The sequence below is a fragment of the Nicotiana tabacum genome, chromosome 18 (assembly GCF_000715075.1).
Source record: "Nicotiana tabacum cultivar K326 chromosome 18, ASM71507v2, whole genome shotgun sequence".
Classification (NCBI taxonomy): domain Eukaryota; kingdom Viridiplantae; phylum Streptophyta; class Magnoliopsida; order Solanales; family Solanaceae; genus Nicotiana; species Nicotiana tabacum.
The window spans coordinates 151,154,646-151,174,656 of NC_134097.1; the positions used below are offsets into that span (position 1 = coordinate 151,154,646).

At 31.9% G+C, this 20,011-nt stretch overlaps 2 protein-coding genes across 3 annotated transcripts; both read left to right on the forward strand.

The window, feature by feature from the left end:
- Positions 1 to 542: 542 nt before the first annotated feature.
- Positions 543 to 4,568, forward strand: LOC107776436 (uncharacterized). Its single transcript, XM_016596332.2, has 6 exons — positions 543 to 1,969; positions 2,857 to 3,191; positions 3,284 to 3,436; positions 3,592 to 3,657; positions 3,747 to 3,815; positions 4,044 to 4,568. The coding sequence occupies exons 1-6, from the start codon at positions 1,249 to 1,251 to the stop codon at positions 4,086 to 4,088; spliced, it is 1,389 nt and encodes a 462-aa protein (XP_016451818.1). The 5' UTR covers positions 543 to 1,248; the 3' UTR covers positions 4,089 to 4,568.
- A 10,817-nt stretch (positions 4,569 to 15,385) lies between these two features.
- On the forward strand, positions 15,386 to 19,801 carry LOC107788072 (uncharacterized). 2 transcript variants are annotated; one of them, XM_016609722.2, is made up of 7 exons: positions 15,386 to 15,858; positions 16,658 to 16,804; positions 16,942 to 17,073; positions 17,866 to 17,985; positions 18,132 to 18,218; positions 18,630 to 19,081; positions 19,428 to 19,801. In XM_016609722.2, coding segments are annotated over exons 1-7 (1,323 nt in total). In that variant the 5' UTR covers positions 15,386 to 15,474; the 3' UTR covers positions 19,429 to 19,801. The 2 variants fall into 2 exon arrangements, with proteins under 2 accessions (XP_016465208.2, XP_016465207.2); XM_016609721.2 differs by having other exon boundaries at positions 15,387 to 15,858; positions 16,939 to 17,073.
- The last annotated feature ends 210 nt before the right edge of the window (positions 19,802 to 20,011 follow it).

Genomic DNA, 20,011 nt, shown 5'->3' on the forward strand with positions numbered 1-20,011 from the left:
TTTGATATTTCTCCATAAATAATGGAGTATTATTTTGCAGCAAATTATTTAATCATTAAAATCTAATTATTAGGCGACACTCTTTCCGATTTTAAACATTAGTCATTTTAATAAATTATTGTTAATGTTATTGTTGTTGCTTCAGTTAGTTAAGTATTAAATAAGTAGCACATTTAAAAGAAAAATATAATTTAATCAATGCACTTATAATTAAAACTATTTGATATACTTTTATTTTAAGGAATATAAAGACAATGCTTTACCCCTCAATGTGGGACTTTTCGGCACGAATACAGATTAGTCGGGCCCCAATATGAGTACTGAATATCGGGTGAGAAATTAAAAAAAAAAGGAATATAAAGACAACTAAACACAAACCAAATACTATGTTCTGTTGTGAACATATTATAAAGATAACGGGAGCAATAAATTACCTTCTTTTTAAGGCTATAAAAGGAAAGTCATAAATACTAGAGAAAAAAATAAAAAATAAAAAAGGAAACAACATAAGATTATTTATTTATTACACAGTCTTGAAAAACAGTTCCAACTTCCCAAGAAAGAAAGCCCGAGATCTCTCTCTGATCTCTGTTGCTAAATTAAGTTGTCATTGGCCTCTTCACTATTTTCCACTCTCCTCAACTCCCCTCCCCACCAAAACCACCCACCCCCCCCACCCCCACCGTTTACATCCACCTCTAGTATTATCATATCTACCGCCACCACCTCACCACCATCTCCACCGCTGTCTCTCCATTTCTTTAGTGTGTGTCTGTGTGTTTTTTCTTTCTTTCCTTTTAGACTCTGTTTGTGTTGTGTACTTCCGTTTTAAAAACTTACTCTCTTTATTTTTAATCTTATCCACTTCTTCTAAATCTTAGCTTACTCTAAAATAACTCTTACCCAAAAAATCTATATCTTCACAAATTTTCTTACTATTTAAAGTCATTCCCTTTTCATTTTTTCTTTTTCTGTATTTGTATATGTGAGTTATCTTGAATTCTAGCTTCATACTTAATGGGGTTTCTTTCCTTTATCTACTAGTAGGATTTATGTGAAAATCTTGAATTTTTAAGTTTCTATTTTTGAGTTTTTCTGAATTTTATCTATAGTTGTTTAAATTAGCTCTAAATAAACCATCTTTGTTCCTGAATTAAGGTCTTAAGTATAGTATAGTGTTGTCTTTTTTTCTTTTCTTTTTTGATATTTTAAGGGAAGAGAGTTAGGGAGGAAAAAAAAAGAATTAAAATGGATCAGAGTAGATTTCAGCAGCAACCAATAAATTCAGGTTTAACTAGGTATAGATCTGCACCAAGTTCTTATTTTTCTAGCTTATTAAGTAGTACTCCTAGTAGTGGTGGTGGTACTAATATTACTAGTGGAGGTTGTGGCTATGCAAGAGATGATTTTTCTCAATTACAAAATTCTCGTGGTTCGAATAGTACTGATATAGAACAAGTTTTCGCGAAATTTGTAGCTAGTATTGGTAATCAGGGCTCGAATTCGGGTAGTTTTAGTAGTACTCAACAAATTCAGGATAATCCTACGAGTAATATGAATGTGAGATCAGATTTTATTGTTCCTAAACAAGAGGTTAAGCAGCAGCACGAGCGATTAACACGACATAGGAGTAGTGATTACTCTTTAGTTTCACTGATGAATTATCAAACTCAAGCTCAACAACAGAGCCAGAGCCAGTTTATTTCATCTGTGAAACAAGAACCTGAAATGAATTACCAAAACTTAGCTCCACAACGAATTGACAATTCGAAGGTGGCTACTTCATTGGCGGCTGTAGATAATTCATTTACATTCATGACTTCAGTGAATTCGACTGGTGTTTCACCTGTGAATATAGGTGGTAGAGTTGGTGCTGGTGCTGGTGTTGGAGTTGGTGGTGGTAATACGAATCTTACTCGTTATAACAGTTCGCCTGCTGGATTCTTTGACTTGATCAATATTGAAAATGGTATGCTTACTCTTGGTTAAATAGTGTTGATTGAATTTATAGTGTTGATATGAAGATAATTAGTACATCCATTTTAAGCTTATATATTCATAGTATATGTTTTCCATCTTGTGCTTTTAACTAATTAAGATTCATAGTGTATACATGTATTTGAAGAAAGGATTTAATTGTTGCAGATAATTAAAGGATCCCTTTTGAGTAGATGCAAAATAGGCTGACTTGCCATGTAGTTGTCGTGTGTATCGATATCAGGGGCGGATTTAGGAGGGCGGAAGGGGGTTTAGAACCGCCTAAAATCGGGTTTTTACCTCTATATATTATGTTTTGAACCTCCTTGACACAACCCAAAAGTATAGCTTAGTGGTCAAGCGGGTTCAAAACCTTTGTTGTAAGGTCATTGGTTCAATTCCCACTAGTTACAGTCTTTTTCAACTTTTTTCTTTTTTGAACCCTCTTAACGAAAATCCTGCCTCCGACCCCGATTGATATTACTTATGGTAATTGAAATCTAGATAACTTTAACGTACAAATAGGATTCTTGTTGGCATTGACATCCTGTTATAAACTCCCTTGACACTAGAGATATCCGGTCGAAGAACAGTAGGTCATTATTGTTACACCGACCATTAGGTCGGATGTTTTCTATTTAGATTCCCGTCTCTTAGAAAGAGGAGTCATATATATAGATAGAGTTGGACTGAAATATTTTCTTGATAAGTGAGTTCTAGTGAAAATATTCTAAGATATAGATAAGAGGGTCACTAATATGATGTAACAATAGTAGATTTTGAATTGCTTTTGAATTTAAGTAGAACTTTGTGGTCATCACAACTGTTTAATCTGACAATAGAGTTTAAGTTTGTTGCTAAAATTCCAGCAATTGACAGAATATGGTGGTATGCGAGGCATAGGGAGTTACGGAACTGGTGCTAATGCTACAACAGAAGCTTCGTTGTTGTCTTCGAAGAGATTCAAGACTCAAGTGGGAATCTCATCGGGGAAACCTCCTGCTTCTCCAGGGCTAATGACTCCAATCTCTGAAATTGGAGATAAAGTCGTGGAAGAAAACAGCATAGGCGATGAACAGAAGAACGATGAGAGTTGCATTACAGATTTCCCTATTCCTTCTTGGGAAGATTCACATATTCTGTCCGACGATTTCCTCAAAGCTGAAGACATTGAGATTGAGCCATTCTCTAATGTAAATGCATCTAATATTCAGGTAATCTTTTGTTATTAGTGTGTCGTTAAAGGTGTTGTATGCATGATTAATTGATCCTCGTCTTGCACCTACGTGATTTTCTTGATGATCAGAATAGTGAAGGTCTATCTCGTCCGCCAATTCCATTATCTCATCATTTGAGTTTGCCCACAAGTACATTGGAGAAACTCTTGCAAGATTCAACACCCTTAAATGTCAGAGCAAAGAGAGGTTGCGCCACTCACCCTCGTAGCATCGCAGAAAGGGTAAACATTTTTAACACTAGAAACAAATAAACATGTGACATTTGGATTTGATCAAATTGATGTATCTAATAAACAGATTAGGGAAGGAACGATGGGGTAGAGAGAAAGCGAAAGAGCTTTAATATAATCCTTACGGTTCTTGACATAATTTTTAGGTGAGAAGAACAAAAATAAGCGATAGAATGAGGAGGCTGCAAGATCTTGTTCCTAACATGGACAAGGTATAATCTAAACTTATGAATTTTCGCCAAAATCTGATATAGTAGTAGAAATTTACTGTATTCATTTTGTTTTTTTCAATACATTGCAGCAAACAAATACAGCAGATATGTTGGATTTTGCTGTAGATTACATTAAAGAGCTGGAGAAACAAGTCAAGGTAAACAGTACTAAAGAGCTTTGGATCACAATGAGCAACACCAAGGGATTTCAGATTCAGTAGCTGATCTAGACTAGACGCAACTGACTTTACCTCTGTGCGAGAGAAAATTGACATATATATATAAAGCAGAATCAGCTGACTGACTTTAAATCCTGGATTCGCTTAGATTCTATTTCAAGACATTGTACAATATAACATCTCCTTTTTATCTTGTATTCTTTGCAGATACTAGCAGAAAAGCGCGCCAAATGTACTTGCACGAATAAGTAAAAGAGCCACATATCAAAAGTTGAGGGCAGGACAGCCTTTTATATTTTGAAGGAAGATAAAAAGGAATTGGCAATGGAAATAGCAAGCAGAAGTGGATTCCCTTTTGGGATTGGCATTTTGGTGGGTAGAAGCAAATACATTTGATGCAACATAATAGAGTTTGCGCCGCACCTCGAGTATTCCACCGGATATTTACTATCTTCTACTATCATAGCTCGAGTATTCCACCGGATATTTACTATCTTCTACTATCATAGCTCGTGGAATACTTGCTATTTCCTATCAATACCACTATCGAGTAACTCTATCCGGCGCAAGGCATAACGTAATGTAATGTAATGTAATAAACTTAACTGTACATATACTTTTATTGTCTATTTTACTTGACCTTTTGTGTCTATAAAAGGTATAGCATGTTGGAACTTGTGTTTTTTGTGGAACATTTTAGGTGAAAGATAGTTAGCTCTCCTTTATGATGTATACACGTGTCCAATTTGCCTCCGATCATATATGTCTAATTTGTCTTTTTATTTTGATCCAAAGTAAGTGTTCGTTTATATAATAAAAAAAAATTTAATTTATTTTTTTAAAATTACCCTTATGTACGTATTCCTAAAAAGTCTTTTACTCCTCACATTAAATTATGATGTAACATTTAATTAAGGATAGTTTAGTCATACTAACTATTTATGTTTAAAATTTAATATTTTCTTAGTGGGTGTGCCCAAGCTCCAAAGCAAATCGATCACTTATTATGGACCGGAGAAAATATTTATTAGGAAAAAAGAAAGCACAACTTTGTAGACCCCTCTAATTTTTATTTATTTTTTGTCTAATTTAGTCCTTCTAAGTTTGCGTTGAAGCTGCAGCATGCTTTGTGTCAAAGCTTTTCTATCTCTTTGTTCCAACAAAAAAACGAAAAAAAGAGTTTTTTCTAGTAAAATATTGGATAAACATTTTGATAGTTTCACTTATATCACTTGTGTAAAGAAAAAAATTTACTTTCTCCGTTTCAATTGAGGTAGTTTGATTCGGCACGAAGTTTAAGAAAAAGAAGAAGATTTTTAAAACTTGTAGTCTTAAAAGCTTAAGGGGTAAAAGCTTTGCAAAGCTATGACATTTGTATAGTTATAAAAGCTTCTCATTAAGGATAAAATGGGTAAAATGAAGAGTTTAAAGTTGAATTATTTCCAAATTTAGAAATGTATTATTTATTTTGGAACAGACTCAAAAGAAAAGCACCTCATCTAATTTAAAATGGAGGGAGTACCAAAGATCCTTCCGGTTGTCTTCCTCCGCTCAAAATCCACCTCCCTTTTTTAAAGGAAAAATGTATTGTATATAGTGGCGGACGCACGTGGGGGCAAGCGGGTTCAACTGAACCCGCTTCATCAAAAAATAGTATTTTATATATGTATAAATTACGATTAAAGCTGCGTAAGTTTTGTATAAATATTTTATTTGAACCCACTTGACAACTAATATTTTACGACTAAAGTTATGTGCTTCTAAAATTGAACCCGGCCGCTTGCACAAAATTCTGGGTCCGCCACGACCTGTATATAACTTGAATCGAATAGTTGGGCTACCCCTTCCCTTGGCTTGGTTAACTATATAAGAGAATTCGTGGATAAAGCAAGTTAGACCTTATGTAGGGCGAAAGATTTATTGGATGGTTCATTCCAGTATGAAGTTAGTCTAAGTTATGGAATTGGCAGAAGTTTCCCCTTAACCAACCCTAACACGCAATTCTTAAGTCATTCAATCCGCTTTGAATCTAACTCCGTGATTGCTAGGATGGGGTTTTAAGCTCTCATGTCATGATCATCAAAGCGAGTCTAATAGTGGGTACAATTTTTACTAGTAGGATAGGTGTGGTCTCATATAGGCTTCTACTCTAGTGGTATCTGTGAAAGTCTTCCAAAGGACGGGGTTCAATTCTCATCTTTCCAAATTGAGTAGAACCTATGTAGTTGCGCGTACACAGGGGCCGAGCCAGCTCATTGAGTGCGGGTTCGGTCGAACCCAGTCGCTTTGGTCCAATCTATGTATTTGTCTTAAAAAATGCATTGAATATGTATAAATTATTAATTTAGAATCCAGTGACTTAAAAGGACTAGAACCCCAAACTCATAAGCTTCAAATTCTAGCTCTACCTCTGCGCGTATATATCTGTTCATTAAAAGCAAGAACTTTTATATTTTTTTGATTGTGTAATATCATAAGAACTCAATTAGCCCACATTTATTCTTGGTTAGAGCTTACAATTTAGTTTCCTAGGCAATTGATTGAGTGGTGCTTTAACTTTTTGAGAGCCAGAAAATAATTGATGGATTCCCATTACGAATATGTCCACAGAAAATTTACACGGGTTCGTTATTTATTTTCTTTAGAGTTGTTGCTTGTATTTATTTAGTGTTTGTAATTTGCTAGTGTGAAAGCTATTAATAGTGTTGGCCATTTCTGGTAAGGAAATTGACATGTTCCACATATTCATTTCCCAAACCTACCTATATCCTATTTTTTCTGTTCACTTTTACTTGTTCCCTATTTTAAAATAGATTTTATTTTTACTTGTCCACTTTCGCATATTAAGAGAAAAATAATTTATTTTTTTGTTTTGTCCTTAGCATTAATTACTCATTCCAAATCATTTTTCAAATCCATTAAGACTATACACCCTTTAGGGGTGTACATAGGCCGGGTTGGTTCGGATTTTACGATTACCAAACTAAACCAATTGTGTCGGGTTATTAAATCTAAAGACCAAACCAAACCAATAAAACTCGAGTTTTTCAATCTCGGTTTTTCTCGGGTTTTCGGGTTTTTTTTCCCGGTAAAATCTTCGTAGAACAAAACATATAATGTATGCTCAAAATATTTCTTTAATCCTAGTAAGATACAACTATATAAAGTATTTTCCAAGAAAATAATACAAAATATGAGATGTGTCATGGCATTATCCTAAAATATTCAACAATAAAGACAATAAAATTATGTAATATAAATATTGCTAATTAAAAAGCCATAATAAAAATAAACATAATCTAAAAGTACTAAGTCATGTTAAAATAAATAGACTAATGAAGGAGTATTAATTACATGATTAAACGCTAAAGAAAAATAAAATAGGTTATGCATTTTTATCTAAATTATTGCAAAACAAAAAATAAATATTCAATACATTCTCGTTCGTAATATTGAATTGAATGTCTTTTGTTAGCATTAGTATTGATTTGATTTTGGTTTGGGCTTTTATTAGCATTATTTAATTTACTAATATTAATGGCTATAAAACTTATTGGAACATTCAAAAGTTCTAAGTCCAACCATGAAATAATACCTTAAAAGATAAAATTATGAAATTTTTTAAGAAATATTTATAAATTATATCATCATAAGTATATTTATATATTAAATATATCTAAAATTTCTATATATGTAATGTCGGGTTGGTCTGGTTTCGGTCTGACTTTCTTTAGTTAAAACCAAGTCAAACCAATTATGGTTGGTTTTTTTTTTCCAACACCAAACCAAATCAAACCAAACCATAGTCGGGTTTTTTTCTCGGTTTGACTTGGATTATCGGGTTGGTGCAATTTGTCGGTTTCCTTTGTACATCCCTAACACCATTAACATGAGTATCATGGTAAATTATGCAGTTTATTTATTATTTATTAAGAGGCGTACAAAGTCAACAGTAGATGACTAAAAGTGAATGGAGGGAGTACTTAGGACCCGTTTGACCATAGATTTTGGCAAAATATATTTGGAATTTTTTTTGGCAAATACATATTTGGCCATAGATTTTATCTACATCTTGGCAAATTTCCAAAACAAAAACCAAATCCCAAAACCAACACTATTACATTTTTAAAAAAATTGCCTCAAACTTTTATATTTTATAAAAGAGCCCACAATTTTTTATTTTGTAACAATACTGTTTCGTCTTCTCGGTCATCTGATAGTGTATTATGTAGTTTATTATAAAATAAATAATTTTGTTCCAAATTTATATATGTTCACGACTATGATTTGCGATAATATAATGAATGTTATTGATAAAGGTACTGTTAGGTATTTGTGATAGTTTTTAGAACTTATGTGTATAAGTCATGTTTTATGGTTTTTCAAAAAAAAAAAGTGAAATATGTTTTGAAAACTTATGTCCAAACACATTTTCATCTTCAAATCAAATAAGAAAAGATTTAATAAGCCAAAAATTTAGTAAATTTTTAAGTCTTAAACAAAATAAATCATTTAAACTACATTTTTATTCATTATAAAAGATATTTTTAAAAGATAAAAAGTCAATCAACATTCGTGTAAATGCTTCATGTTTTTATAATACTAGTTTTAGGATACGCGCATTGCGCGTGAACTCTATTTCAATGAATGAAAAATTCTACAAATAACACAATTATTAATAAACCATGTGATTGAGTTATAAATAAAAAATTTATCAAGTACAAAGCTCGTAAAAGAAATATTTAAAGACTTAGAAAATGTACACTCAAATTTTTAGCTAACATATTCATTCTCAATGTAAGTTTATTCAAATTCAGAAACAAAAATAAAAGTAATTTTTTTGCGATGTCACCATGATTTCAAAGTTATACTCGTTCTAAAAATGAGTTTATTAGAGTTATACTAAATTTTGACTTCTAATATGAGTTTAGAATCATAATAATTTAAAGGAACAAAAACACAAAGCGAGAGTATCTTAATCAAACTATTATGCTTATATGATATTTCGAGTTATAAAAAGATAATACAATAATTATAATTCAATAGTTTTGCCTCTAATCTCAAGAATATAAAGTTTATTTTCGTCTCTAGCCTCTTATCAATTTTTATTTTTGTCTCTTGTCCTCAGTGAAAATACAAAAATTGTCTCGGCAGCCAAATAATGATAGATGAAATTCAATCCGGAAAGTTATATATAACCACCAATACCTAAACGAAGTTGAGAACTCTACCACAAGTTTAAAAGCAGTACATACCAATTTTTTTTTTATTTTTTTTTTAATGTTGTTTCATAAGAACAATATCAACTACATGTTGGGGAGTCATTAATCCAGCTCCCGTCATTCAGTGGCAGATGTAGCGTTATAATTATGGGTTTAATTAAACCCATAACTTTTAAGGCGGAGCATAAATTTATGTGCAAAAATTTATTAAATTTGTAATAAATAATGAGTATGAACCCATAACTGTAAAAATAAGATGGGTTCAATACTAAAATCCTTAAATATTGAACCCATAAATAAAATTAAAATCCTGAATCCATCTCTGAGAGCAACAAAAATTTCAAATCCCTATTGATTAATGAAGATGGATTAACCTCCAAGAAAATAATGTTAAGAAACTATCAAACATAGTTAAAAAAGGACTACCATCGAAATTAGCCTAGCTTCTGCCTTTTAGTTTAACACCAACGAAAAAAAAGAAAATAATATAAAAAAACTATTGAACATAGGTAAAAAGATCAAGTTTCTGCAATCATTATTTTGATAGAATATTACTAACTTGTTTGCGTTGATAATAGGCTAGATTGATATAATTTGGCGATTGTTTTTACCTCAGCTTTATCATGTTTCAATGTTATAATATAGTTAAATGATGAAAAATGGGCTTTAATTGTTAATTTCACATGTTTCAGGAGTGAGGAGCTTGGATGAGGCTTTATAGCTGTGATTGGAGTTACATTGAAGCAAGAACAAAACCCCTTGGAGCTGAGCACGCGAGAAGACGAGGAAAAAAACAGATGAAATGCAGGCCTCGACTAGCGCGTCCACTAGCGTGACCGCGCTAGCCCAGATGGTCGAGGCAGAATGTTAGTGCACTAGCGCGGCCGCACTAGTCCAGTTCCGGAAGACTAATTTTTAGGGGTAAACTTGGAAGTTTGGGGGAAAATTCACTTAACCTATAGAAGGTCAAGCTCGCCCAATGAGGTATTATCAAGTTTTTCATAGTTTAGTGCAAGAAAAAGGGAGGCAAGAGGCAAGGAGGATATTTCACCAACGAGTTCTTCCTTTATTCCTTTTGTTTTTACGATTTGTGATAGAATTTGAATATTATTGTGATGAACACTAGTATGAGTAGCTAAATCCTTTGTCTAGGGTTTTGATGGAACCCATTGAAGGATGAACTTTTTGATTATGTTAATATAGTGTGCCAGTTTAATCTCTATTTGTTCAACTACGTGTTTGTTGTAGTTAATTGACAGGATCATCAATTAGCTGTACCTATTTAGCGTGCATAACTCGGGAGAGAGTGCATATTTAGGTAATTGTTGTACAACACCACTCCCAAAGTATAAGAGGGATCTATAACTGCGGGTTTAAAAGTGGGATTAGGGATAACAGAGTCTTGGGTGCAATCTAAAGTGAGCTGTAATAAACAAAGCCAGCTAGTGTATCTCGGGAGAGTGCGTCTAGTAAATTATCGTGATTACTCGGGAGAGATTTATGGTAAAAGGAGTGCTCATGATTGATAGAGATGTTTTGGTGACTCTATATGAAACATAACCGGAAGAGATTCCATCAATAGGGGAAATCACTACCTTAGAACCTTCTCATAATTGTTTACAACTCAAGTATAGTTAGTTTCCAGCTGTTTATTTACTTTCAGTCTTAGTTATTAGAAATACCATCAACTGTTATTTACAACATTTGGGGGAAGTTGATTTTATAGAATTTAGTAAGTCTAACGAAAGTAATTGATAGGTTAATTCCCTGTGGGTTCAACTCTGAGCATAAATACTTAAATTATATTTACAACGTTCACGTGTCCTTTTATAAGGCATAGTTGGGCGTGATCATACATCAATCTACAACTCATGCTCACCTGTCGCATTAACCTGGAACTTATCGATACCTGACTTCCCATAATTATTAAGGCTTAGAGTCATCCATTTCTCATGGAAGAAAACGGCGGACCTTGTTTCACTGATCAATTGTACTGTATTATTAGGAATCGTTCAAATTAGCGGAAAGATTTGCTAATTTATTTAACTGATTTTAAAATTCTAAATATTTGAAAATAATGAATTTAATTGATTTTGAAAACTCCTAATTTGTAATCAACCTAAACTTTGTGAATCTTTCTTTCTCCAATTCACAACTTGAAAACTCTTTTAACATCTGTATATAGAATCGTAAAAGATAAAATAGTTTAAACGAATCATATATGCATATTTGCAATTAAACAAGAAGAGAGATTCAAATAAATATGAGACAATATGCTTACTACAGGCAGAACAATTCAGATCCACACTACATTCACAAGTAAAATTAAATAACAACCACATGAAGAATAAATTAACGTAAAAAAGAAAAGAAACAAAAAAGGAGAAAGAAAGAAAAGCTTAAACCTCAACCTTAAATATGCAAATAGTCAAAAATATAATGTAGGCTTTACAAGGACAGCCGCAGGGTTTTCTTTGTGGATGAACCTAAGAACAAATAAAAATACTCCGAATAAACCTAAAACATAATTTTCTTGTGTTATGTAATATTATTTTTCTGTAACAAATATGGTAATTATATAGTTCAAATAAGAAAAATATTAATACATAATCTTTAGTTGATTTGGAAGTACTAATTATAAGAAAATAATTAAGATTATTCCTAAATATTAGTGAAATTATGACTCGAATAAGGAATGATTTAATAAGCAAATTTTTAGTTGATTTTATATTTCTAAATATTAGGAGGGTATTTAAATTACAATTTTGTCTAGTGTGAACTCTATTTTTAAAGGGTACAAAAGACGAACGACATTTCACTAAAGACTTTTGTACTTTTAATATAGTGTAGATATAGATAGATATAGATAGATAGATATGAATATAGATATAGATAAATTTAGGCTTTGTACGATTTAATATGATTAAATATGGAATCAAATAATTATTTTGGGTGCTTAAATGAACATGGATTAACTATTTTGTATGATTAAAATAAGAACTTTTAAAATACATATTTAATTGTGACACGTTTACATAATTTTAATTTAGACGTTATTATATTGTAGAATTTTAATTTAATATGTTATGTCGCCATATTTCAACTTCTTAATTACAAATCAATTGTATTATGTCGCGCATACCATTGTATAAAGGATAATTTTGATTGGTATGATTCACATGAGATAAAATATTTATTGACTTTAAATTCCTAAATATTAGAATTTTTTTACCTATTTTAATAAGGAAAGATATAATATATAAAATTTTAATTGATTTCAAAGTCCTAAATATTAGGAAACTAACTTAAATTATAATTTTGTCCATTAAAGTTGTTTTTAAAGAATAAAAAAGGCAAACGATATTTTGCTAAGGGTTCTCGTGCTTTTAATATAGTAATAGATAGATTTCGTTAATATGAAATAGGTAAAAAAGACGAACGACATTTCGCTAGAAGCTTTCATGCTTTTAATATATATATTGTGTGTGTGTAATAACAACAATATAAAATATTAAGATAATAATTTTCGAAACTTACAACTCTAACTTTTTATATACTCAACATTTTATCTTACAGTTTTTGTTTGCTACTTGGTATTATATATTTCATTCATTGTTGTTTCGTATAATTTTTATTTTTTCGTCTTTTTACCTTGTGAAATTTTTTTCTATCAAATACCACAGAGCTCTCTAAAAATGGAAATTTCTCCTTAAGGAAGAAGACCATAGTTGTTAGGATCCGGTGGATTATGTTTTTTCATTAAATTGAATATTTTGTACAGTAACTTAGTTTACCTTACTCCTTTTATGTGTTGAAATCTTCAACACCTTAAATATTACTGTAGTTAAGAGTTTTATATACATAAGTTCGTAAGCGGCTTCAAATTCTAGGAGAACTTACTTTATTCAAATAAGGAACCAATTAATAGGTAAAACTTTAGTTAAATTTGAAGTGCTAAATTTAGGAAAATAACTGAATGACTATTTTGTCTAGTCTGAACTTTATTTTAGAAGGGTAAAAAAACGAACAAAATTTCGCTAAAAATCTTCGTGCTTTTAATATAGGAGTATAGATTAATGTTGGGGTTGAATCAAAATGGGCAAAGTCCTTACATTGGGCTTAAGCTCTAAATCAAATTGGGCCATGCTAAATGCTGAGTCCTCCTTTATGTGAAATTGGTGTTTGGGCTACTTGTCAAGTTCTTGGTAAAAATATTATGTGGCGTCCAGTTTTGCGCCACTCATTGAATTTGTATCTATTTTAAAAAAAAAACAATTTAATTAATACCCAGTTTTTATAACTTCAGATACATACACTTTTCTCTTCTTCTTTACTGTTATTTTCTTCTTTGTACTTAGAGTTTCTTCTTCTTCTTAGTTACAAAATGAGTTTGTTAAATTTGTTTAACAATTTGATGATTGAGATTTGTTCATACTAGTCTTACGATACGCACGTTGCGCGTATACCCTGTCTAAATAAATAATATTTTATTAAAATTATGTTTGAGTTATCAAAAATACAAGTGTAAGTTTGTGAAATTGAAAAATATTAATTTTGCGTACCTAACTGAATAAAGGGAAGAAATTGCTATATAAAAGTTATCAATCATTGTTATATTAAAGATATAAGCTAATATATAAATACTGAAAAGGTTTAAAAGAAATCAAACAATCATTATTTATAAAAAAAAAATATTTGTTCAAAATTTTTGTTGTGGAGTGGGGGTGGGGGTGTAATTCCTAGTTTTTTATTTTTTAAATCTTAGATTTTCTATCATGAAATTTTATCTCTAAATTATCCTTCAGTAGTTTTTTAATTTCAGTGAACATATTCATATGATAAATATGGAAAATTTATTTTTTCATTAATATATTTCTAAAAATATCTAATCGATTGGATAAAAAATTAATTTTGTGTACATTTGTAAATTTATAGGCTTTCAATATTATTTATTTAGCCTCCTTTCTATCTCTTTATTTTTAAAAAATAGGTCAAAATTGTAATCCTTAAACGTATTCTTTGGATCCACGCAAGATAATATATTATTTTTTCATTGATTTCAATTGACCTAACACATGGTATTTAAATAACTTTATTTAACTCCAAAATATGTGTGGAGAAAAACTTTATTTAACTCCAAAATATGTGTGAAAAGAAAGACTCCTGAAGTTAAAAGAACTTAAATTTGGCGAAGGTTATAATGTGATCCTCATGTGTTATTATCCTTCTTTTATAAATTTATTATATTATATAGTTCAAATAAGAAAGGATTTAAGACACAAAATCTAGTTGATTTCGAATTTCTAAATATTAAGAATGTTCTTTCCTAAATATTAGGAAATTAATTAAATGACTATTTTATCTAGTGTGAAAGTAATTTTCCCATATACATACATACATACATACATACACACACACACACACACATATATATATATATACAATTTATATATTTGTATGTTGTGTTTCAAGTTTGAGCTTATTTAGAGTAGATTTGAGCATTGAATCGTATATTGGATTGTTGAAATTCGAAAAACAAGTTTATGTTTCAGAACTTAAGATTCGAAATCTGAAGTTGTATTCAATAGATTGAACTACTTCAGATTTAATTTATGAAGTTGCATTGAATGGATTGAACTACTTACGATTCGAATTTCTGAAGTTGCATTAAAAAGATTGAAGAACTTCAGATTTGATTTCTGAAGTTACATTGAAGAGATTGAACTACTTCAGATCTAAACGGGTACACTTTGTAAAATTTTATGCAATACGAGTATAACTTCAATAGTGGCCCTAAAAATGGGTATATATAAAAATTCCCCCAAGTTCTTGCCAATATCAATCCTAAACCATTTTGCACCATATATTTTTAATTTGTCTTTCCTAACAGCTTTTAAAATCTAAGATTTTTACTAGTCTGAATCCTTTTTACCATAAGTAATACTTCAATCCTAATTTCATATCACTAAAAATTATGGTGGAGTAAGTAGCCTGTATCCTAAACTAAAAATCTCGAGTTCAAGCCTTCATATTGAGCTTTTTACCTTAAAATGAGACTTTTTGACACGAATCTAAATTAATCAATGGATATCAAATGAGAAACTTAAAAAAAAACCAATTTTATCCCTATATATGCTTAAATTTAATTTCCTTTTTAAAATATCAACCCACAAAAAAACTTTAACAAAATGCCAAAAATTTCAAAATTCAAAAAAGCAATTCAAAATCCCCAACGGCTATCCAGCTTGGCACTACAACTGCCACGTGTACCACTCCCCAATCGTTAAAACAACACTTTCCTATTATTCCCTCCCAAATATATATATTCAAAAAATATACATTTCAAAAAAAAATTAAAAAAAATACACTATCAGCTTCAATCACGCCCCCTTCTTCTTCCTGTATATTCGCCTCCAATGGAATCATCACCCACAGAAGAAGATTTTATACCAGCATCGGCTTTTTTTACTCAACCGCCGAATTTAGTGTCGTTATCACCATTCACGCCGTCAGTTCCGCCGTCACCTCGGCGGCTTTCGAGCTGTTATTCTCAACCAAGCCAACCCATAAAAGCGAAAAGACAACTCGCTTGGGTGTCTCTACAAGGAAGGCTTGTCGGCGCTGAGGAATCCAGCTCAGCTAAAAAAATCGGCGGCGGGTTGAACCATAAAGAAGCTGTCGTATGGGAACTGTTTAGTCCCATTCATAGGATTCTTATTGTTGCTGTTGTTGCTGTTGCTGCAGCGAATTCGAAGAAGAATAAGGAGATTTTGAGGCTGAAGAAATCTGTTGAACTTAGGGTAAAGTTTTGTTATTTTTGGTAAATGGGGTTCTGTTTGTGTACTTCTTTTATTGCGTAAAGTATAAGTTTAATTTAGTTCAATTTATTGTTGATAGTGTTAAATTTTTAATGCTCCAGTTACGTTACGACTTGGAGTACTTAATTAATAATTTGATTTGGTTTGTGGGATTTTTAGCATTTGGATTAGGTATTTAATAGGGGTTTTGGGTTTTATTTAAGCATTTTTTTTCTTTTCCCATTTTATTTAAGCATTTCTAGTGTAAAAAATCCTGCTTTTCCCCCATTTCACTTTGAGTTAGGCTTCTTTTTATATCAATTTTATTGTTTTTGCTTATAAAAAAATAATTTTTTTTTCTTATTTTGCTTCCTAAAATTTATTTTAGTTAGCCTTTTGTTTCTATCAAGTTTATTGTTTTTGTTTATAAGAATTTTTTTTTTCTTATTTTGCTTCCTAAAAATTAGTTTAAAAAATGTAAGTTGTTTAGAGAAACAAAATGTTCCTGTTGTCGAAGATTAAATCATGCTGTTTTAATTGGATGTGGAGTTTAAGGTGTTGATTGACTTATATTATGTAATAGTAGTTGATAATTTTGTTTCATAAGAGTAAATATCACATCCAATTTTACATTTAAATATTTTGCTTTTTTGAAAGTTATGATGTTTTAAATGAAGTATTATTAATTGAGTAACATAATTGTGATACAACTACATGTTTTGTTTTCTTTTATGTTAGTAACTGTATTTGCATGAGCTTTAGTCTCTTTCAATTTCTCAATTTCTTTTTCTACTATGTCCAGGATCAAGTGCTCTTAGGCATGCAACAAAAGCTAGACACTTTATGTGAACAAGTTAACTATTTCAAGGATCAGCCAGAAACTGCAGCTGACACAAATGGCTGTTTTCTTTGTGAGCAACACATGAATCAGTCAAACAATTTTTATGAGGTATACTATCCTGACATTCTCTTTATAGGCCTTGTGTTATGTCACAGAAAGTCAAGTCTGTGTTTAGATAATTTAGTCTTTGGTACTCCTATGGAACTTGCATCCTGTGCTTACCAATTTATTATCTTACTCAGAAGAATATGATGAAGGGTGAGGAGGTGTTTAAGTATGAAACGCCTCCAGCCGCAGATCAGGCTGAACAAGAAGAACGTCGTATGTCTGATTTGTCTGATTGGGCTGGTAGCGTCACTTCTTCTGTAGACACTCAGGTAAACACTACATCTAAATTTAACTTCCAAAACTTTGGCTAATATTTGAGGTTTCCTTTTGTTTCAAACAGTGACTTCCACATTTTTTCTCTATGCATTCTCATGTCTAAGAAATTAGATGAACATGCTTTCCAAGGGGGAAGGGATAAGTATGCACTTCATGAGATTGGATCTATTGACATTTAAGTAGATGTGCACAAAACTTAGAGCACGGCTTCTTGGTGCAGATGGATTTCAGTTTTGGCAGCTTGCAGTTTAGTTGATGAGGACAAAATTTGCAAGCAGTTCCAATTAATTTGATAATTTGTGTGTTCCTTGTTCCCACTTCCTCCTACAAGTTAAAGTTATAAATAGCTAATCACTGATGTAACCACCATTTAGTTGCCATGTTAACTGTCTTTTAGATCTTTACTGATAGAGAGACGTAGAAGTTACATCATTCTTTGTTGAGGAACAAGATATGGACATGTATTTTTTACTCTTGTTTAATCATTCAATAGTGAGCATGAAAAATTAAGAGTAAAGTCTTGTCATCTAATACCCTCCACTGACTGCTGTTTATGCCTTTTTTTCCATTTATGTTTGGATGGTATTTGCTGCTACCCCATTGAAAAGGCCTAAATTGCTATAATGCAATATTAATTGATTGACTTATGCACGATTGGTGGGTTTTCAACAAATTGACTCTGAGAGATTTTACCTGAAAAGTTAAGCATTGAACTTATTTAGAGAAACATGAAATATTTCCCTGAGCATTGTGGCCTAATTTGCAACATATGTTATTCCTTTCAGCCGAATACTTTAGCAGTTGAGCAAGATTTTCGTAATCTCCGAAAGGAATGTGAAGAGAAAGATGCCGCCATCAAGGAGTTATCCACTTTTCTTCAGTCATCAGAAGCTTTTGGTGCAAAGGTACAGTATCGTTCTTTGTATAATATTAAAGAAGAAACTTGTGGCGTTTCTTGTACACAAAAAGTGGTAAAAACCACCCTTATTATTACTTATAATTTTGTTCCATCGGTTTGGTCTAATAGAGTTGTTGTTGTTTTGTCTAACAGAGGATTGGTGAGCTGGAAGATATCATCCGCAGAAAGAATACGATTATAACTAAGCTCAAGAAAGATATTTTGATCTTAGAGCAGAAGGTAATGATACCTCTTAACCAATGCTAGCATTTGTGTGATGTTCTGTATATGTAATATAAATTGTTGCAGCAAAATGTTTCTCAACCTATTTTACAAAAGTAGTACCTATTTGTTCCGTAGATTTAAAGAACTATTTTTTGTAAATGTCCCTACAATGATACTGATTACATTTTGATTACTGAAAAGATGTTCATGTAAACGGGATTATGGCATCAAATGCCTAACAGTATATTTGCTTGAGCAACGTTCAATTTCTTGAAACAGCATGTCCAAACCTTATGCTTCCACTAAATGTTATTTCTGCTTAGTCTAGTAACATGACTTATTAAGTCAAAGCAAAGCTTGAACAATATATGCCATCGGCTTAGTATCAAATTTCATGCATTATGATGGAAATTTGGCTTTTAACAGGTCGTGAATCTAACAAGACTTAGAAGACCATCTTTCTCTTCAACAAGCTCAAAGGTGGTGCAGCTTCCTCCATTGACAGATAACATTGTTTATGACATGGACAGTACTACTAGCCCTTCGTCTTCAGATTCGGATAGCTCCCCAAGGAGAATGGCTCAAGCTCTTACTGCTAAAAGTCAAGACATCCCTGTTAAGCAGTGTGAGAGTGCTTTAAGGCAAAACCAGAAGGAGCAGCAGGCAGAAAGCCGCCTACCTTTGTTGGTGAAACCAACAGATAGACGTTCAAAGTCACGATCAGTAAGCCCATTGAAGGAGAAATCATTGAATCAGACACAGGATTCAGTCTCCAAGCTGAAACCAAAGCAGGTATCATCTGTTAGCGCAGAATCTAGAAGGAGGCGACCCCCTGTTGCTAAGTCGAAGAATGCTGTTACAGAAAAACGATGGCTTTAGTACGTATTTCTCTTTCTAACTCAAGAGACTACACTTACTAGATTTACTTTCAAACACTTGGTTTACATTCAAGTGGATATAGCATTACCAAAAGCTTTACTGAATGATAACAGAAGAAAACCTTGTATCGTTGTCTGTTTGTTCCATTACATTGAATATCTCTCTTCACCATAAGTTCATATAAAATCTTGAATGAGTGAGGACAGAAACCTATGTAGCTAGGAATATGAGTTGGTAGTATGTAAAGAGCATAGACGCAAAACATCACAGCTTAAACAAAGAGCACCTAGCATTAGCCTTTTATTGTTTTTCTTATTGTGGTTAACTTTTGATTCCATTCTTCAGGCTATCGAACGAGCATTTGACAAGTAGTTTAGGTATTGTGAAGTAAAAGAAGTTGCTGGCCTGGTATGTGGACCTGAAAGTGCTTCAATGCTTTTTCATCAAACTCTATCGCTGCTTCTGCCACCTCCATTGTTTCCTTCGACGAAGATGTCAACTTGACAGCATTATATATGTAGCTAGCAATAGTAAGAGTACAATGAATTAGATATAAAAACTGATGTAACTAGTCTTATATTTAGCTAAACTTGTTACTATATATTGCAGAAAGAAGAACTGTTTCATGAATTGGCTATTATGCTATTTATGTACTGTCCCAATGGTTGTTTCAGCCTTTCAGGACAATCTCACAAATCTGCTATGAGATGCATTTTGCTTCTTCCTAAGTCTTTATATGGCTATTTTTTAAAACACAATTTTAATTTGGTTTCTTAGAACATTGCTTGTTCTGTCCTGAGCCGAGGGTCTACCGGAAATAGCCTCTCTTACACACTGTACACTACCATCCCCAGACCCCACTTGTTGGAATATATTGGTTTGTTGTTATAGAACATTGCTTGTACTTATACATGGACATCAACATACAG